The 18,391-nt window shown below is 34.3% G+C and overlaps 1 protein-coding gene across 9 annotated transcripts; it reads right to left on the bottom strand.

Annotated features, from left to right (window-relative positions):
• Window positions 1-1,651: 1,651 nt before the first annotated feature.
• LOC113693898 (methyl-CpG-binding domain-containing protein 2) lies at window positions 1,652-7,459 on the bottom strand. Of its 9 annotated transcripts, none has more exons than XM_027212666.2 (7): window positions 7,197-7,458; window positions 5,607-5,713; window positions 3,717-3,820; window positions 2,928-3,599; window positions 2,780-2,833; window positions 2,497-2,645; window positions 1,652-2,136 (listed from the first exon to the last, which is right to left on the bottom strand). In XM_027212666.2, exons 4-7 carry the CDS (start codon window positions 3,572-3,574, stop codon window positions 1,931-1,933), a joined length of 1,056 nt encoding a protein of 351 aa, XP_027068467.1. In that variant the 5' UTR covers window positions 3,575-3,599; window positions 3,717-3,820; window positions 5,607-5,713; window positions 7,197-7,458; the 3' UTR covers window positions 1,652-1,930. The 9 variants fall into 9 exon arrangements, with proteins under 9 accessions (XP_027068467.1, XP_027068470.1, XP_027068468.1 ...); XM_027212669.2 differs by having other exon boundaries at window positions 3,738-3,820; XM_027212667.2 differs by having other exon boundaries at window positions 5,627-5,713.
• Between the last annotated feature and the right edge of the window lie 10,932 nt (window positions 7,460-18,391).

Here is an 18,391-nt window from a genome sequence, read left to right as displayed (position 1 = left end):
CTACTAATACAACTTCTGCAAAGGGTAGCTATGGAATAAAAATACCTTCTCACACATGAAAATAATATTTTAATCTGATTTGGACTGGATTGTTACCACAAAATCAAAAGCAAGGGAGGTAAGTGAAATTTTGAGAACCTCAGGGGATGTCAGTGAAAGTGTCAGAAACCTCAGGGGAGGTTTCTGAAATTATCCCTAAAATGTTCCAAACACTTCTCCCACTCGGCGCGAGGGCTGCAAATAAACAGAATCGAATCGAATTTTGATTTAATCGAATTCAAACTCGACTCGAATTTAAAAAAATAAAAATAATAAATTTTTAATTTTTTAAAAAATGAATAAAATAATACTTTTTCTTAATAAATAATAAAATATTAGAGATATATATGTAATTTTATTATTAAAATAAAAAATAATATATATATATATATAATCGAGTTACTCGTGAGCTAACGAGCTGAATATCTTTGTTCAAATTCGAACTCAAGTTTGCCTTGATCAGCTCAAATTTGATGTTAATCGAACTCGAGTCGAATTCGGACTCGTGCTGCTCACGAATGACTAAATTCATTTGCAACGCTAATACGCCCCAATACTTTCGATGCTATTGTTCAGAGATATTAGTCAATATCTCTCAACATCTCATTTGTCAGTTGTTTTTTATATTCATCAATTTTGGTGCTATGCTGCAATTAAAAGATCATTTGGTTCTGCAGTTCCCATTTGTTCTAACCTCTTAGAAGTTAGCATTGCAACATAAATGAAGCTAGCTCAAGTTGACGGCCAAAGTTTCACGAATAGATCTATGTTCCGAATAGGTTACCAACTTAAATGAAAGGAAACATCATAAGAGCGATACATAAATAAGCTTGTAATGGTGGCTAAAGCTCAATTCAATCAGTCCTTCAATTTGTCTGTGAAGTTCATCGAGCATACGCTGCATAAGTATATAAATGAGCAAAGCTCCACAACTTCAATACTTGGCTCAAAGTTTGTCAAATTTACTGAGCTTGGAGTACTTCTTTCTTTAGTTATACATAGTGATTGACTAATAACTCTACTAACATGGAGAAACCAGTGAGCTCATACGTACCAATTCAACTGATGCTTGAAAAGTTTTCACATCAATCAGGCTGTAGCTTTAGTCAAGCTTATACTGCAATCGACTTTGAGTGCTTTGGAGTTTTTCCTTGGCTCATGCTGGATAGGTTACATACACCGCCTCAAACTTGATTGCTTCCCTAGACAATAAACAACTACAAAAGCAAGCCACCAAAATCTAACAGCCTAGTCTATCACAAGAGAATTTTTCTTTCCAGCAAATACTCCATCCATATGCACACATTTAATAATAAAGAACTAAAAAAACCCCCAACAAAGCTTTTCATCCATCACACAGCATCATAGGCTCTTCACCCTTATGTTACATCCTGGATTAGAAAGTCTCAATAGCTCCTAATTTGGTAGTGAAATCAAAATGTAATTCTCATACCACCAAGTCTTGATATCTTAAGATTTGGTGGTGAATTACATGTTAATTTCGCACCTGAAAAACGCTGTAAACAGTGCCAAGTACAGCATTCATACAAAGCAACCTAGACAATGTAGAGATACTAGTCTTGAACCATCAGCTGCTGAGAACACATTCATATGAACCTAGCAAGAACTATCTATTGTATAAACTACCACATGAAATTTTCTTACATACACTTTCCAAACATGCCATTCAAAATATGGTCTTTGACGTAATGTACCTTTATCTCCAACTAGGGAGAAATAAAACCAAAACGCTATAACAAAAGTTCAACATAACACAAGTTTCTTTAAGTACATAAGCCTAGACACGTCTCCACAAAAGCTGAACTGCAAATGTGCTGAACATCAGCTAACTCAATAGGTATCAGACAGGTTTGGGACACAGGCACCCAAATCAGAGATGAAGACTCTCTTCCACATTCACCTGGCTTGAACTGCCTAATGAATCACCATTACATCTTTTCTTAGATGGTGTCCTCTTTTTCTTCACTAGCTGATAGTCAGATACAGGGAGAGAATCCTCATAAGGAGTAGGATGACTTGACCTCCCAAGCTCCAAATCTATATCCTCATCTGGAGCTGCCCAACTTATCGGTTTGACTGCAACAGAAGTAACGATATTTTAGAACAACTCATTTTAACCAGAATGCAACTCAATATAAAAGCCGAAATAACAAATTTGTATAAACAGGGCAACCACATAAAGCTGCAACAAGCAAAGATAACAACAGACCCAACAGAAGTGATTTATCTAATAGCTTCCAGACTGATATTATAAAAAAAATGCATCCAATATGTCAAAGCTGATCAACTTTTCTTGCTAGAAAAAAAAAAAGAAAATTGGTCATAAGATAAAGATGATCTAAGAAGCTTAAAGAATGGTGAGGCAAAATTGATTGGTCTAATCTTCCCAGAGATGGCTTGTTAAGATTGTATCCTACACAAGAAAAGACTATTCACCTCCAAGTTCTTGTACTTTCTCCCCATTTGACGGCACTGGTCGAGGACGTTTTCTCACGTAGTTTTCCTGCAATGGTCTCGGGATTTGAAATGAAAATCTCGCCAAAGTAACACCTCCCTCGTAATACTCAGGATGTTCCTCCAAGTACCTAAAAGATGGTAGAAATAAAATATGCAGACAAAGAACCGCTGAGAGAACATCTTCGGCAGATTAATACTTTCGCATGAACCACCTAGAGAGAGAGAGAGACCAATCCACAAGAACAAAATAAAGAATTCATACTTATGAATTTCCACCATTGAACGCAGTCTCTTGCCTGATGGAGACTCATAGTAACTGTAAAAAGCGAAACTTAAGTTTCAGCTCCACAGCTCAAGTGAAAAAGCAGTCAAAAGGATACGAAAAATGATAGAGAGAGAGAGACACGTACACATCTGCAAATTTGGTGCTTCCTTCACCTCTGATTCTTAAAAGCCTTTGCCAGCCAGGAGGAGGCTGGGCAATACTGGGTTTATCAATTGCCCAAAGCCTACTGCCATCTTGTTCGATATCAGGCTCATCATCACATGATACATCTGGGCGCCATTCACGAGCGGTTTCACAGAAAAAAGGATGCTCTAAAATATGTTCTCTAATTTCCTCATACTTCTGCTTTGTTGGGATAAGTCTCCATTTAAAACAGTTAGCACATTGAACAGTAAATGCTCCAACTGATGGCAAAACCCTGGTTGTTTGATGAAAGGAGTATCTTCGTGAAGGGGCTTCAGATGCAATGGGCTCTGGAACATGAATAATTTCACCCACACCATTAACTGGAGGATCATAGAGCACCAACTGGTTATGCGCATTTTCATGTGATTGATTCTCTTCATTGTCAGTGCAATGGCCTTCTTCCCCTTCCCCATAAGATACATCAATTGTAGTCTGAGTAGTCTCAGGGACAGCAGAGGAAGCAGGTCCACTTGGATCACTTTGTTCCCTTATAATGCTTGTATGGCAACTATCTTCTGTAGAATTATTCGCTGAACCTCCTCCATGGTTCACCTTAAATTTAACTTTAAATGATCGCGGTTCCATTTGAGGTGTCCTCAATACCTCATACCTGAATTAAAAAAAGACAAGGGATGAGTAAAGCAATATAAGTGCTTCATTCCCCAGTAATCTTCAGGTTTGCTACTGTCTCAGCACCCAAAAAGGAATTTGATGGCAGGAACTTAACTAGGATGACATCAGATTATACCCAAGTAAGTCACCATCATTGACAAATTCAAGCTCAGACCCATTCCCCTCCAAAGACAGTATTCAGTCAACCAATCATCTAACCTGAGATATTACCACTGTGAGAAGTTGATACCAAATATATAAGACAGAACATGCAAAACAAGTATGTCCTTTTAAAACAGATTGCACAACCTTTCACAGACCTTGAGCATTTATACATTAAGCAACTCGAACAAATAAAACGGCACCGAGGCCTTCACTAGCCAAAACCTTAACGTATATGTTGGATCACATGATCAGCTGTCCAAAATATTGTCCTTCCTTGCAAAAACTATATTCGAATTCAGGATGCCTGAACTATTTACTAGCTGACTTATTTTCAACAGCAAAAGAATTTAAATGAAACGTCTATACAAATGTATACTTGTCTAAACCACATGAAACAGCACTTACTCTCCCTCCTTACAAGCATATCAATCAATTCATCATTACGAAGCATTATCATTTCTTTATTTTGAAGAACCACTTTTAACCTTAGGAGGCAAGACAAATACATTATGAATTTGCACCCCATGATACTTATTGAAGCGTCTACATCAGCTGAATTACGTACGACCTCTGAATTAGGAAAAAAAGAAACATATTCTGACCTTCATCATTCTTAATAGAAGAATATTCCTTTCCGTGTTCCAAACAGATTAATTACCCAGAAAGATCAGTACCCTTCTGAACAAGGATAACTAACTCCAGACATAATAGTTGTGCTTTTGACCATACGGAAGCCTCATTAAGAAGATAGACAACAGCTAGAAACCTTATATGGTGTCAGTCATAATTAAACACAACTCACATATGCCCATTTCTTTATTATTCTTCAACAACTTCTCCACAACAAGAAAAATTTTGGATAACCATTCCAATATTCAACCACTCGAGGCAAACTGGATTTAGAAAACTGACAACAGAGAAGCTTATGCTGGATTAAGTGTCCAAGACACATGACCGAGAAAAAAATGTAATAGCATTGGTGAATTTAGACGCAATCTTTAGCATAGTAAAAAGGCATCTTCCAAAGTTGGAACATAAACAACATTCCTTGAGGATGTTTCGGATACAGAAATAAGCAAAATGGTTGAATCCTATATGCAACCATAGTATGCTAGCTGCAAGTCAGAAACCTAAGAAGAATTCTTTCCATAGCACCAAGGTCAAAACAGATAATCCTTGACCAAATACTATACATAGCATGACTATGTCTGGCAATGTCTCAGAAAAATAGTTCAATTCTCTGTCTCGTTAGCTTCCTCTTGTCTTACTTTTAGCCTTACAATCCATATATCCTCAGAGACAAGTATATCAATTGTTCCATACCAGAAAGCGAACAGTTACAGAAATCCCCATAACAACAAAGCAGTTCCAAACTTTTGTCTTGCACTAGTTTATGCAGTATCATTTTTCCTGACTTAGAATGATCATCAACAGTATGATCCTCACAGATGTCTAATACTGTGATCAGTCGTCCCTTTTTCCAATTTAAAGGAAAACCAATCACTCATTTCCTTTTGGTTTTCTATTTCTTTCCTTTGGCACTTTTGTGTCTTTTGAAAGAGGAGGGGGGCGCTGTCGCTGATCTCCCTTCAAGGAGCAAGTCCACCAAAAGATAACAAGAAAATCTCAAACTGTCTAAGCAACGTCGCGCCACAAGCCATTAAATGTTCTACAAGAAGCATATTCAGAATCTGCTTTAAATCTAAACTTGTGCAGTTCGCGATTAGATGGACACCCCACGTCTAGGCTACATGATTATAGGAGGTTAATGCAAAATACCAAAATTTTCAATTCTCCAACAACAAATTGACACACATGCATTCATTGAGAGCAAACTAACCAAGGAATACAAGTGTTTACGTCAGCTTTATGCTCGGCAATTGATTGTATCAGCAAGCACGAACTAATCTAGGCTCCAACACTTTTGAATTCCCTGAACACATTTTGCTGCAGAAGACCAAATTTACACTGCCTAAAAAGGAATATCCGAAAAGAATTTGAACGACATCTGATTCCCAAAGGAGTAGAATGATAAACCACGTGTTATGTACTCAACCACATATGACAACAGATGTGCATGCCACAGTTATCAAAGTAAAACGACAAATATGACTTTTCAAGAACCCACAGCTATAAATTACAGAACAATCACAGCTACACTTATATGAGGTAGGCATATGTAGCGGCTCGACGCCGAAAAACCTCTAGCCTCTTTTTTAAGGAAAAGTAAAAAGCAAAAACAAAATAACATATGATTGAGTGCAAGATATAAGTGAAAAAAGTAAACCCCAGAAATTTAATTAGTTAAAAAAAAAAACTTTCCAAATCCTGACTGGTCTACTTGAATTGTCCAGACAGCAAGGGAAGACATTAAAAAATTGATAACACTTATGGTAACAATTGACAAAAACCCCATAGATTGATCCTTCGAATCCGCTTCAAACTGTGGCGAATAAATAACCAATCTTGGGGTCCATCACAAAAACCCACTACAAACTCATCAGCAACCCACAAATTCCTTCAAGAACATAAACAGCGACGTTTCATCTTCCATAATCACCCAAAAAACATGCAGTCACACGTGCGCCCATACAGAGAAAACAGCACTACAACAGAATGCACAGAACCCTACTCCAAAATCATCTACAACATCCAAATCCCTCCCTAATACCACTCATCTCCTTCACTAATCACCAATAAAAGCCCGCGCACCCATATGCACAGAAAAAAGGACTATAAAAGCCATAAAAAAAACCCTACTCCAGAGTCATCCACGACATTCAAATCCCTCCACAGAACACCATTTTGCCTCCTTCCAGAATCACCCAAAAAAACCTGTGCACCCTTAGGGAGAAAAAAGAATTTCTGCAGCTAGCACAAAACCATTCTCCAGAATCAACCACAAAATCCAAAATCTTTTCCCAAAAAAAAAAAAAATCAGCCCTTTCCAAAATATTATCCTCCCCCCCCCAACCCCTCCTTCACCTCCCAAAACCCAACCCAGCACTTACAGGAAAACAAATACCAAAAAATTCCACAATCATCCAGTTGGGAAAGAAATTGAACATCAGTCCCAATCTCAGTCACCACCAAAAAGCTCCGTGAAATGAGAAATTAAAACAACATAGAGAGGCACGCATACCCAAAATGCAGATAAACCAACCAGTTTATGCACATAAAATCCAAACCTTTGTAAACAGCACCACAACTCTGATTTACAAATATTTAGATGAATATCTCAATCACCCCCACATCGATGAACCAAAGGAAAAAAGGAAAACCCATGATACACATAGCCTCAAAAAAGGAAAAAAAAATAAAAATGATCAAGCCAAACACATCGACACATGTTTTCAGGTGGTGGGCTTTTGCCAATACACGGATTAAAACAAGAAATCAAAGGCAAAAACAAAAGAATGAAGAAACTTACAGTGAAGAGGACGAGGGAGATCTGAGCAGAGGCTGGAGATGATCAGCTGCACACATAAAGTAAGTAAATATTTTTTCATTCCAGCTGAGATTTATTAACAAACTAGGATAGCTTAAATCTTCGAAAGATGTTTTTTTGCAGTGGTTTTTGGTTGCTGCCTCGGGAAGTGAGAGAGGACAGGAAAGAAGAGAGAAAAGAGAAGAGAAAAGGAGAAAGAAAAACAGCTGTGCTGTTTGATTATGGATTTTCGTTTATAAGCTTCGAGCTTTGAATTTATTGCTTTCTCTTTTGTTTGGGAAAAAACCAAGGAAAAGAAAGAGTGAAATGAGAGTAGGATGTGAAGTTACAATTTTGCCATTATAGAAATGACCATTATACTTCTTGTTGGTTTGTTGATGTTGACGTTGGCAAGTGTCACTGAAGTAAAAAGTGAGGGTGCGACGGTGGAGATGATGTTATGAAAAAGGCTTTTGTTGTGTTCATACGTGCGACTTGGGTGATGATGTGTGAGAGATTTTTTTTTGGGATATTTTGGTTTCGTTGGGTGAAAATGGTAACGAAAGTTGTATAAAAGGAAATGGTAGAGAAATTAATAGTGGTAGGTGAAAATGGGAGAGAATGAATGAGGGGAGGGGAGTGTAAGTGAAAGGTTTCAAATTCTAAACATCTTATTTAAATTAAAAAATTCTAAAAAAAAAAAGGGAAGAGGATAAATGGTGATAGATTTTGAGTTATATTCGACGCGGCATGGAGTAGGGAATGCTGGAATAAGGGGCTATATACTTGTACAGTATAATTTACATTGATGTTGTTAATTGAGTTTAATGAGTTCGATTTTGTCAAGTTCAAACTCCACTTATAAATAAGATAGGATTTTTGAGTTTTTAGATTTCAAGTTGACTCAAGTTCATACTTAACCCACAAATTTATAGGATTTCTGCTTAAATCGGACTTGATTATAGGATTTCGTGCTTAAATCGGACTTGGTCTAAGTTCACAATTTAATACATATTTATTTATAATAAATATTTGATATTTGTGTATTATTATATGATTATCTCTAAATTGTTAATTTTTTAAGTTATAATGTGCATAACTATATACTATATATATTATTATATATATTATACGTAAATATATAATTATTTGGACTGGGATTTAATCAATCTAAACTTAATAAAGTTTAAACTCAACTCATATTTAATTTGGTCCTAATACTTAGGCCCAATCTTTGCTCAACTCAGTTTAATATAAGGCTTAGTCCTAATCTTTGGGTTGAATTCAGTCTAGCCCGACTCTATTAACATTTTTAGTTTATAAATGTGGATTGAGTTTTTTTTAAATTTAATGTTTGGGATTGAATTTGGTACGCAATTTTAGAAAAAAAAATTGTGATAAAATAAATTAGTCTTACACTTGTTGGTTAAATGTTATATGTATGCATTTATTACACTTGTATGTGTGTGTATATATGTATGTATTTGCGTATCATACGGTTAGTAAAAATTAGTATCTTATTCTTGCATGTAAGTAGGTACGTATAATTTAAAAAAGCATTCATATTTCATGAATTTTAAAAACAATAATACTTTTTAGCTATCCTATAAAATATTTAATACATTTCAGTGTATCATAGATCATGAATAACACTTCAATCTTAAAAAAAAGGTTTATAAAATTTGTGTAAGAATAATGGCATATCCTTCAAGTTTTATACAAAATAAAAAATGATGTCTGTCATTTGATATATTTACATAAATGAAATAATATTATAAAAATTTAATTGATTAATGTCTCATATACGCATAAAGAGTTAAAGTTAGTATTAATATGGTGTAATATTTGAAAATCACTAAAAATTTAATTGAATTTTTTGATTTAAACACATTCACACTATTCACAGATGAATTTATATACATAATCTTCAAGAACTCGTATCTCTCCATTGAATTTTTAATCGTACTTTTAAATAAAGATTTACATATAATTTTCCATATTGTACCCATTTGTCCATATTTTACTAAAAAAATTTGTATTTGTAGTTTGAGTACATACATTGCAATGCATAATGGCCACAATATGCATTGCCACACCATGGTTCTCCAATTATCCATGTCAATTGCACCAAACAATTTTTATTGTGATGTAGTATAACAGAACAAATGAGCATACGAATAAAACAACAAAAATTTGACACTAAAACTTTGTGTTGTACCATCAATCTCATCCATCTAGCTTCAAACCAAATGCGTATAAACCATTAATTGTATCTTGCAACGAGCAACTAGCAACTAGCAACTAGTTTGGTAATAGTAGAGAGTCTAACCCCACTCTTAGAATCAGGAGGGATAAGCATATGCAAAAAGAAGTTGATCCAAGGTAAGGCAATTTTTGTTCTCCTAAAATATCAATGGGAATTGGAAGAACTATAAGTTTCTCATTTCAATCCTTTTCAGTAGAAATATTTTCATTACTTTGATAAGCATTAATTATATAAAATTCCACATGAAATGTTCTAGTAAACGGAAGTACGTATCCAAAGTTTTATAGAAGGGAATGGTAAAGAAATTAATAGTAGTAGGTGAAAAGGAGAGAGAATGAGTGGGAGAAAGGGAGCGTAAGTGAGAAGTCTCAGATTCGAGACCTGTCACTTATACTAAAAAAAAAAATTTTAAAAAAGGAAGAGGATGAATGGTGATAGATTTTGAGTTACTTTCAACATAGCATGGAGTAGGGAATTTTGGAATAAGGGGGCTGTATACTTGTAGAGTACATTTCACATTAATGTTGTTCATTGGGTTTAATGAGTTGGATTTTATCAAGTTCAAACTCGGCTCATAAATAAGATAGGATTTTTGAGCTTTTAGATTTCAAGTTGACTCAGGCTCATACTTTACCCACAAAATTATAGAACTTCATGCTTAAATCAGACTTGGTCTAAGCTCACAATTTGATACATATTTATTTATAATATATATTTAATATTTGTGTATTATTTTATAATTATCTATAAATTATTATTTTTTAAGTTATAATGTGCATAATAATATATTACATATATTATTATATATATTATACTTAAATATATAATTATTTAGACTAGGCTTTAATCGATTTGAACTTAATTAAAGTTTACACTCGATTTATATTTAATTTGGGCCTAAAATTTAGGCCCAATCTCTACCCGACTCAGTTATATATAAGGCTTAGCTCTATTATTTGGGTCGAATTCAGGCTAGCCCGACTCCATTAAGATTCTTAGTTTGTAAATGTGGATTGAGGTTTTTTTTTTATAATGTTTGGGATTGAATTTGGTACACAATTCTAGAAAAATTGTGATAAAATGTACTAGTCTAACACTTGTTGGTTAAATGTAATATGTATACATTTATTACGCTTGTATATATGTGTATGTATGTATATACTAGAGGTATCTTGGCTATGCCTTGCATAGCCTAAGCCCCCTAGTATTTTAATTGAACATATAGTAACATATTTTTTTGTATACAATAAATAGAAATACAAGAGATGTGTTACTATTTATTGAGTCTGTAATTTCTCTTAAGCGAAATTGAAAAACCATATTATGATTATGGGAAATAGGTAAAAAAGGATCTATCAATCTTGAGGTTAATGAAGACAAGCAATAAAGAAAGTGCATGGTTAAGTACAATTGGGAAGAAAGAAATCTAATTGTCTATGCAACTTTGAGAAATGATTTATAGTACAACAGAAAGAGACTTTAATTGTTCATAAAAAGGAGTTGTTTAAATATAAGAGTTGGGTAAGCCACTAATTAAACAAAATTAATCAATATCCAAGAACTAAAAGTTTTTCATTAATTTGTAAAACTGGATCCTATAGTCATAAATTAGACAGCACATAAAAGTAGTAGAAGTCCATATGATTAAGCAAAATGAATGAAAATCTTCTATTTTATCCCACATAGTAGGTCCTCTATCTTGGCCCATCAAGGGACAAGTGGGAAAATAAAAAATGGGAAAAAAATCACAACTTCGTCAAAAGAGAGGTATGCCAAGTGTTAAAATATTGGGGTATTATAGCAAACACTCGTGTTTTCTTATATAATAGGTAGAAAATCTATTGGGTTCAAAAAAGACAAGGGCGAGACTTATTTGGTTTGGCATGAACAAAGGAACAAAAAAAAGATATGCAAGGGGTAAGAAATATTAGAGTCATGCCACTTGTCAAGTTATTAGGAAATCAAGTAACAAGGAAGGAGGCAAAGAACTAAACTATCCTTTCTTCTCACATATAAGATATAAGATAAGACTAGCAGAATTCAAGCTGTGCCCAGCACAGCCCATGCCCATTTAAAATTTCAAGAACAATTAAGTGAAATCATTCTTTCGCTTAAAATCAATAGGAGGAGTAAAAGTAGAATATATGCCCACTTATGTATATTACTAAATATAAGAGTAAATCTTAATCATATGATTAAATACTAATTAGTTAACTTAACTATAACTATACTTGGATGTAAAATTTTAGTGGAAGTTGATATGTTAGAGTTTAGCTTACCAATTAAATTTGAAGTTCTTATATCCTTATAACATATAAGAAGATGTTTTGTGGGTTACTGTTCATTGCTTTTCATCTGCTTTCCTGGGGGCATTTTTGTGGTTCCGGCCTTTTGGTTGTTTTCTTTCTTGGAGTTGGTACAACTGATTGCTGCTTTTGTTTGGATAATATGTCTTTCCTATCCTTATTTCAAGCCTTAGCCAGATGTTAGTGGAAATTGGTTGTTCTGCAGCATTAATGAGATTTGATGCTCATTTCTATTAGCCAGCTCATTTGCACTCATATAGCTTTCTACTTTTGCTATCGGAAATTAGAAAATTCAGTGTTCTCTTTTGCGTGAACTACCAGAGTCATCAATTGGTTGCTTTTTTTGCTGCATGAACTAGCCACAACTCTTTGCTCTATCCTACTGCCTTTGTAATTGCTTTGCAAAACTCCATATCTAGGTTCCGGTTTGTTTATGCTAAATCTTTATTTTTTATATTTACTCATGCTACAAATTGTAAACCATATTTACTATTACTCTTATGCTTGGTGTTAGCTTTGCATATTCACGATGCAATGGTTTTGACTGATGCGCTTGCATATTCAATGGATAAGAGTATTGTTCGCAATTGAAGATTAAGAGAAAAATATGCTTCCTTATCAGTGGAAGAAAAAGAAGCTCATTGAGCTAAGCAGAAGAAAGCTTATCAAAAGAGAAAAGCAAGGAAAGCTACTGCATTCACGTCTTCTATGAACCAATAGCAAACTAACGATATCTGATTCAGTTTAACTAGTTTAATGGTTGGTTAAACCTCTTTATCTCTAAATTGACAGCAAACTTTTGTAATAAATATATAGACATGAAGAACAGCATTTGAGTTCGTCTGTATCTGAAGTTTTTGAGTATTTTGCTTTACTACCTTAACACTGGATTAAAAGAAATCTCTATGTCTGAATTCAAAACAAAATCTATAAGAAATGCATATCAATGGAGAACAGTTTCCAGTTACTATGGAATGTAAATTATCGAAACCTTCTAATTCAGGTGCATGACATCTAGTTTGCTGTGATTTACAGCAAAACAATGAGCACAACAACCAACAAGGCATTACTATTAAACCACTTCGACAACAAAGCAGAGACAAAGAGGCTAATGTGCAACGATCTATTACTATCAAATCAGTTGTGTAACAACATAACAAAAGTAATTCTCTGTGTAAAAGCAATGTTGAATCAGAAGGCAAGCTGAAAAAGCATGTTTCTGTATTTTCCACATTTGAATGTGATATGCCTGGATCAAGTTGTTCCTTTTTTTTTGCTCTTCTATATTTATGAATGCATTTTTCCATCTTATATTTATATGGGTTCTTCCTCAACACAGACACCGGTCTATAAATGCAGAAGAACTAGCAGACTAAACATTGCAGGTATATCTTGTTATAATCCTACTTATTAGTCCATGTTTCATATAACAATTTCTATCTTTTGATTTGGCAGATGATCCTCCTATGTGTGACAACTGCTATAAATTCTTGCATGAAACAGTTGATGATCTTGCAGGTTAAGGTCCTTAATCCTATTTTCACAAACATTTGCTTTATGTTGTTCAGTTACTGAACTTGATTTATGTTCTTACATTCTCTTATTTGCCTGATCAAACATATCTATGACAGTACATCCTCAGCCAGTGGAAGCCAATACTTCTCATATCATGAAAATTTGTTCAAAAGGTATGTATATCTAAAATATATCTAGAAATGTTGCAGAATCTATATACTTTTTATTAGCATTATGATTCTTTTAACTTCCTAACTGGCCATACGATTGCTTCATAGGCAAAAGCTCAAGCTAAAGGAGATCAGATATCCGAGCAAAAAAAGCTTGCATGCAAAACAAAGGTGTCATTGCTGTTTCTTTATCTTACATCTATTTATATTCAAATATTTATAGTTGTTTCATATGCACATAAGATAGTGATAAAAATACTTTGTATTTCTATTATTCTACAGCATCTAAAAATATAGCTAGTGTAGATGCTCTGAATTTCATTAGGCATAATGCACACCAGCTCCCTGATGCATTAGATTGTAAATATTGTTGAGCAAAAAAATTCTACTCGGAGACAGCAAACTTTTGCTGTTCTGATGGCGAAGTTCTGCTCCATGAAAATAAGCTACCTGATATCCTAATTGAACTTTTTACTGGTCAAAGTGAAGAAGCTACACATTTCCGAACCTATGTCAGAAAGGTGACCGAAAGTATTGTAGTGAAGCTAATGGAAGTAATGAAAGAAAATCCATATGCTTGCTTCTTCAGGAGTTTGAGAAATCTCCCAAACTTGGAGTCATATCAGATTGTATTAAAATCTCACAGCGACAGTGACCAGCGAGTGTTTAATAAACCAGTTGTGTCTCAAGTTGCACCTTTATGGGTTGAATGAGAAAATGTTAATCAAGCCTATTCTAGACACATACATATATATACTAAAGAAGGACACAACCACCGAGTACAATATTACTACGGCTGCTATGACCTTCTTCAGTATCCGTTGCTTTTTCCACTCAGAGAAACTGGATGGCATCCAAGTATACAATGATCAAGGAGAGGCAATCCAAAAAGTGCAAAAGAAAGACTATGAAACACTCATGTACAGCTATATTGTCTAGCTTTAAGTCGGCATAAGGAATGATTGATCTTGAAGAATAAGGTAACACACATATGCTATTGATTATATATAACTGTATTGAATTCTACTCATCTCTTCTTTGACAAATATTCTAAATCTTACAGTTTACAAGGCATATGAAAACTCCAAGGAGTATATATCCATGAGAAAGTATTATGCATATAAATTTCAGATGAGAAAAAAGATTGGGCCAAATATTTTAAATGCTGGAAGAGCTATGCAACAGCACTCAGTTGACATGTATGTTAAAATAGAGACACAAAAACTAGATTTTTATAGAAGTAGACAGTAGCAAATACGTCGGGAGCAGCTACAAGGAATTATGGATAGTGTAGTACAGGGACATCAAAATGGATTTCAAATTGGATACCGACTAATACTGCCTACATCATTCATTGGAGGTCCTAGAAATAAAAATAAAAAAAAAAGATATCTTGATGTTTTGGCTTTGGTTTAGAAATTTGGGAAGTCAGATCTTTTTATAACCATGACCTGTAACCAATCATGGTCTGAGATTAAAGAAAATATGTTACAATCGAATGAAACTCAGAATAGGCCTGATCTTATTGCTCGTGCGTTCCATGCAAAGTTAGAAATTATGAAAGAAGAGTTGTTCAAGAAACATATATTTAGAGAAGTAGTAGCATTTACTTATGTTATAGAATTTCAAAAGCATGGTTTGCCTCATGCTCACTTTCTAATTATCCTCAAGTCTGCTTTCAAACTCTATACAACGGAAGATTATGATCCTATAGTTTCTGCAGGAATACCTGATCAAGCACAAAATGAGCATCTATTTAGAATGGTCAAGAAGCATATGATGCACGGGCCATGTGGCAAGAAAAAACCTGATAACGTATATATGCAGGGTGCATCAAAGAAGTCTTGCAAGAATAATTATCCAAAGGCATGGGCAGAAAAAACTATACACTCTCAAAACTCGTATCCAACGTACAAAAGAAGAAATGATGGGAAAAAAAAATTTTGGCCCGAGGGCACTACTTAGACAACAGATGGGTAATGCCATACAATGCCTATCTATTAGCTAAATTCAACTGCCATATAAATGTAGAAATTTGCTCCACAATTAAGGCTGTCAAGTATGTGTATAAGTATATATACAAAGGTCATGGACAGATCCATTTTCAATTGAATTCAGATGATGGAGCAAATACTATTGATGAAATTAAGGAATATCAGTCAGCACGGTGGGTATGTGCAATTGAAGCGATGTGGAGGATATATAGATTCCACCTTTATGAAATGCAGCTTACTGTAATATAGCTTCAACTCCACCTGGAAAACTTTCAATCTATATTCTTTCAACCAAATGATAGTCTTGACAATGTATTAAGTAACAATTTTGCATAAAGAACTATGCTGACCCAATTTTTTCGAATGGATGCTACGGATGATTTAGCAAAAAGCCTCAAATGTTCTTACAAAGAGTTCCCTGAGCACTTTGTGTGGTATCCAAGTTCCAAATCTTGGCAACCTAGGAAGAATTCTTTTGATCCAGTAAAAAATTCAATTCATGGAATTAGACCCCCATAGAATTTAGATTCAATTCTAATTCTTTAAATGGAGCAAAATCCAAATAACGAAATTGGAATTGAGGCTCCAATTCCATTTCTATACCCCAATTCCATGGGAAACCAAACATAGTCTGTGAGAAGTACTGGCTTTCTTTTGCCTACATGGATGACTTTTATGCAACTCATAATGCAACATATCCTACAAGCGCTACAACTTTTCACCAAAAGCAGTATTACAGTTTCCTAATTTTATCTGCATTGGGTCCTTCTGTGTATGATCCTGACATTGCCTCTATTAGGTGCTATACATTTGCACTTCTAATTAGCTCTTCTAATGCATCTTTACATGCTATGCAGGTACAAATTCTCTTCATAGTGTTTCGCTCTGCAATGCAAGCTAATCTGTGCTGTTTGCTTCTGACAGAAGTGCCGCACAATTATTTGAAGAGTATAGTACTCAAACTCGCTTAAATAATGACTAATGATACTGATGTTTCTGACACAATACATGTAAGTCTACCTTGAAGCTTCTTATTAATTAACTCTAAATATTTTGGAACCATGCTGTCGCATGTAATCTACAAGTTGCTTTTGATATGATTCATAGCCTCCAAATCTTCTAGATTTCAATTTGTTGTGGTTTGTTGCATTTTCAACTCTCTCCTAACTTCAACTTTTATTTCTTTTCCTTTTTTCTTTTGCTTCTTTATGAGAGATTTTTTTGTAAAGTTACTTTATTAAGCAACCAAGTTAATGCAGCATCAAATATTTCACCAATAAGTTACTTATCAAGTTATAAGAAAAAATGCAAATATTTACTAAATAACCTGTGATTCCCATATTAGTGTATTCAGGTACTTGTTAATGAACAACACGCCATGAGTAATTGCACCTGATCTTACTTGTTATAACCAATCTTGATACTGGAATCCACTCATACATTTCACTACCTTCCCTTTTCCCACCAGTTGTCGAGCTTCCTACAGGCATTTTTATCCATACCCACGAGAGCAAAAAGCACGGCAAGTAACAAAGAGACAAAGCAGAATTAGCATCTACAAATCAAACTTGTGCGAAGGCTAAATTTGATAATAAGGATGGAGAAAAACCAACTCTAAAAACTATAATCATAAAAAACATCATCCAGTTTGGGAATTAAAAAACCAACTTTCAAAACTCCTGGCTCCACTAAAGAAACTAGAGAACTTGTACTCAATACATTGGTTTACAGCAGCTTATACCAGCTTGTAGTCAAACATTTTCATCCTATCAAACATTTTATCTATCAAAGGCGTATGCAGAGCATATGAAGCATACACATTCTGTTCTTTATGAAAATTCTTCTTTTGTCACTATTAAATGGTCAACTCTGCCAACCACAATGTAAAGAATCTGTCATGGCATTTCTTATGTCATTACGCTTGCTTCATACTTCTATGTCACAGGTAATGACTTATCAAACTTTCCAATGGCCCTTATTATACAAGCACTATGCAGAATTCTACCCTTACCCTTGAATTACACGCCTCCTTATGCACTTAACTGAATCACCTACTGAGAGCGCAATTTTATTTCTTTAGCTTTTGAAGAGCACAAAGGTAGAGACTACGATTTGTTTCCAGAAATTTTGATGAAGGAGGCAGTGGCAAAACTAAATGAACTTGCAGACGTATCAACCACAACTTCTTTCTGTTGGTTAAATTGCTCCCATGCAAGTTTTTATCATTACTCAGTAAAATGATAATTAAGTTTAGGTAAAATAAATTCTTCAGTTTAATTTCTTTCTTTTGGGGGGAGTTACCTCATATGATTATATACCAGGATATGACCAAATGTTATATCAAATGTGTAACTGAAATATTCAACTAAATTGGTTAGCTAATGTTGCACATTTAAATTTATGTTTTAATAAGTATCACATGCCTCAGTTGATAAATTTTCTTTATATTGCGATACCTGTGCAAATTCATTGAAAACAGCAGAACGTATAGTGCATAATATACTAAGTAGGAAATCTATCTTGGGGCTATGAACTATAACCTTATTCAGTACCATGCAGGTTAGTGATGCAGATGAAAGGTTATAGTTCAATGAGCATCAAATCTCATTGAAAACGTAAGAGTTTATTTCATTCTTCTGCAGCATCAATGAGATTTGATGCTCATCTCTATCAGCCAGCTCATTTGCACTCATATACAATAGAGTCATTTCACAATAGCTTTCTACTTTTGCTATCAGAAATTAGAAAATCTAGCCTTCTCTTCTGCATGAACTAATAGAGTCACCAATTGATTGCTTTTTTTGCTGCATAAACTATCCACAACTCTTCACTCTATCCTGCTGTCTTTGTAATTGCTTTGCAAAACTCCGTATCTAGGTTCTGGTTCATTTATGCTAAATCTTTATTTTCTACATTTACTCGTGCTACAAACTGTAAACCATATTTA

This window comes from Coffea arabica, chromosome 6c (genome assembly GCF_036785885.1).
Source record: "Coffea arabica cultivar ET-39 chromosome 6c, Coffea Arabica ET-39 HiFi, whole genome shotgun sequence".
NCBI classification, from domain to species: domain Eukaryota; kingdom Viridiplantae; phylum Streptophyta; class Magnoliopsida; order Gentianales; family Rubiaceae; genus Coffea; species Coffea arabica.
Note: the sequence above shows the minus strand (reverse complement) of the source record. Positions and strands in the feature narration are given on the sequence as shown.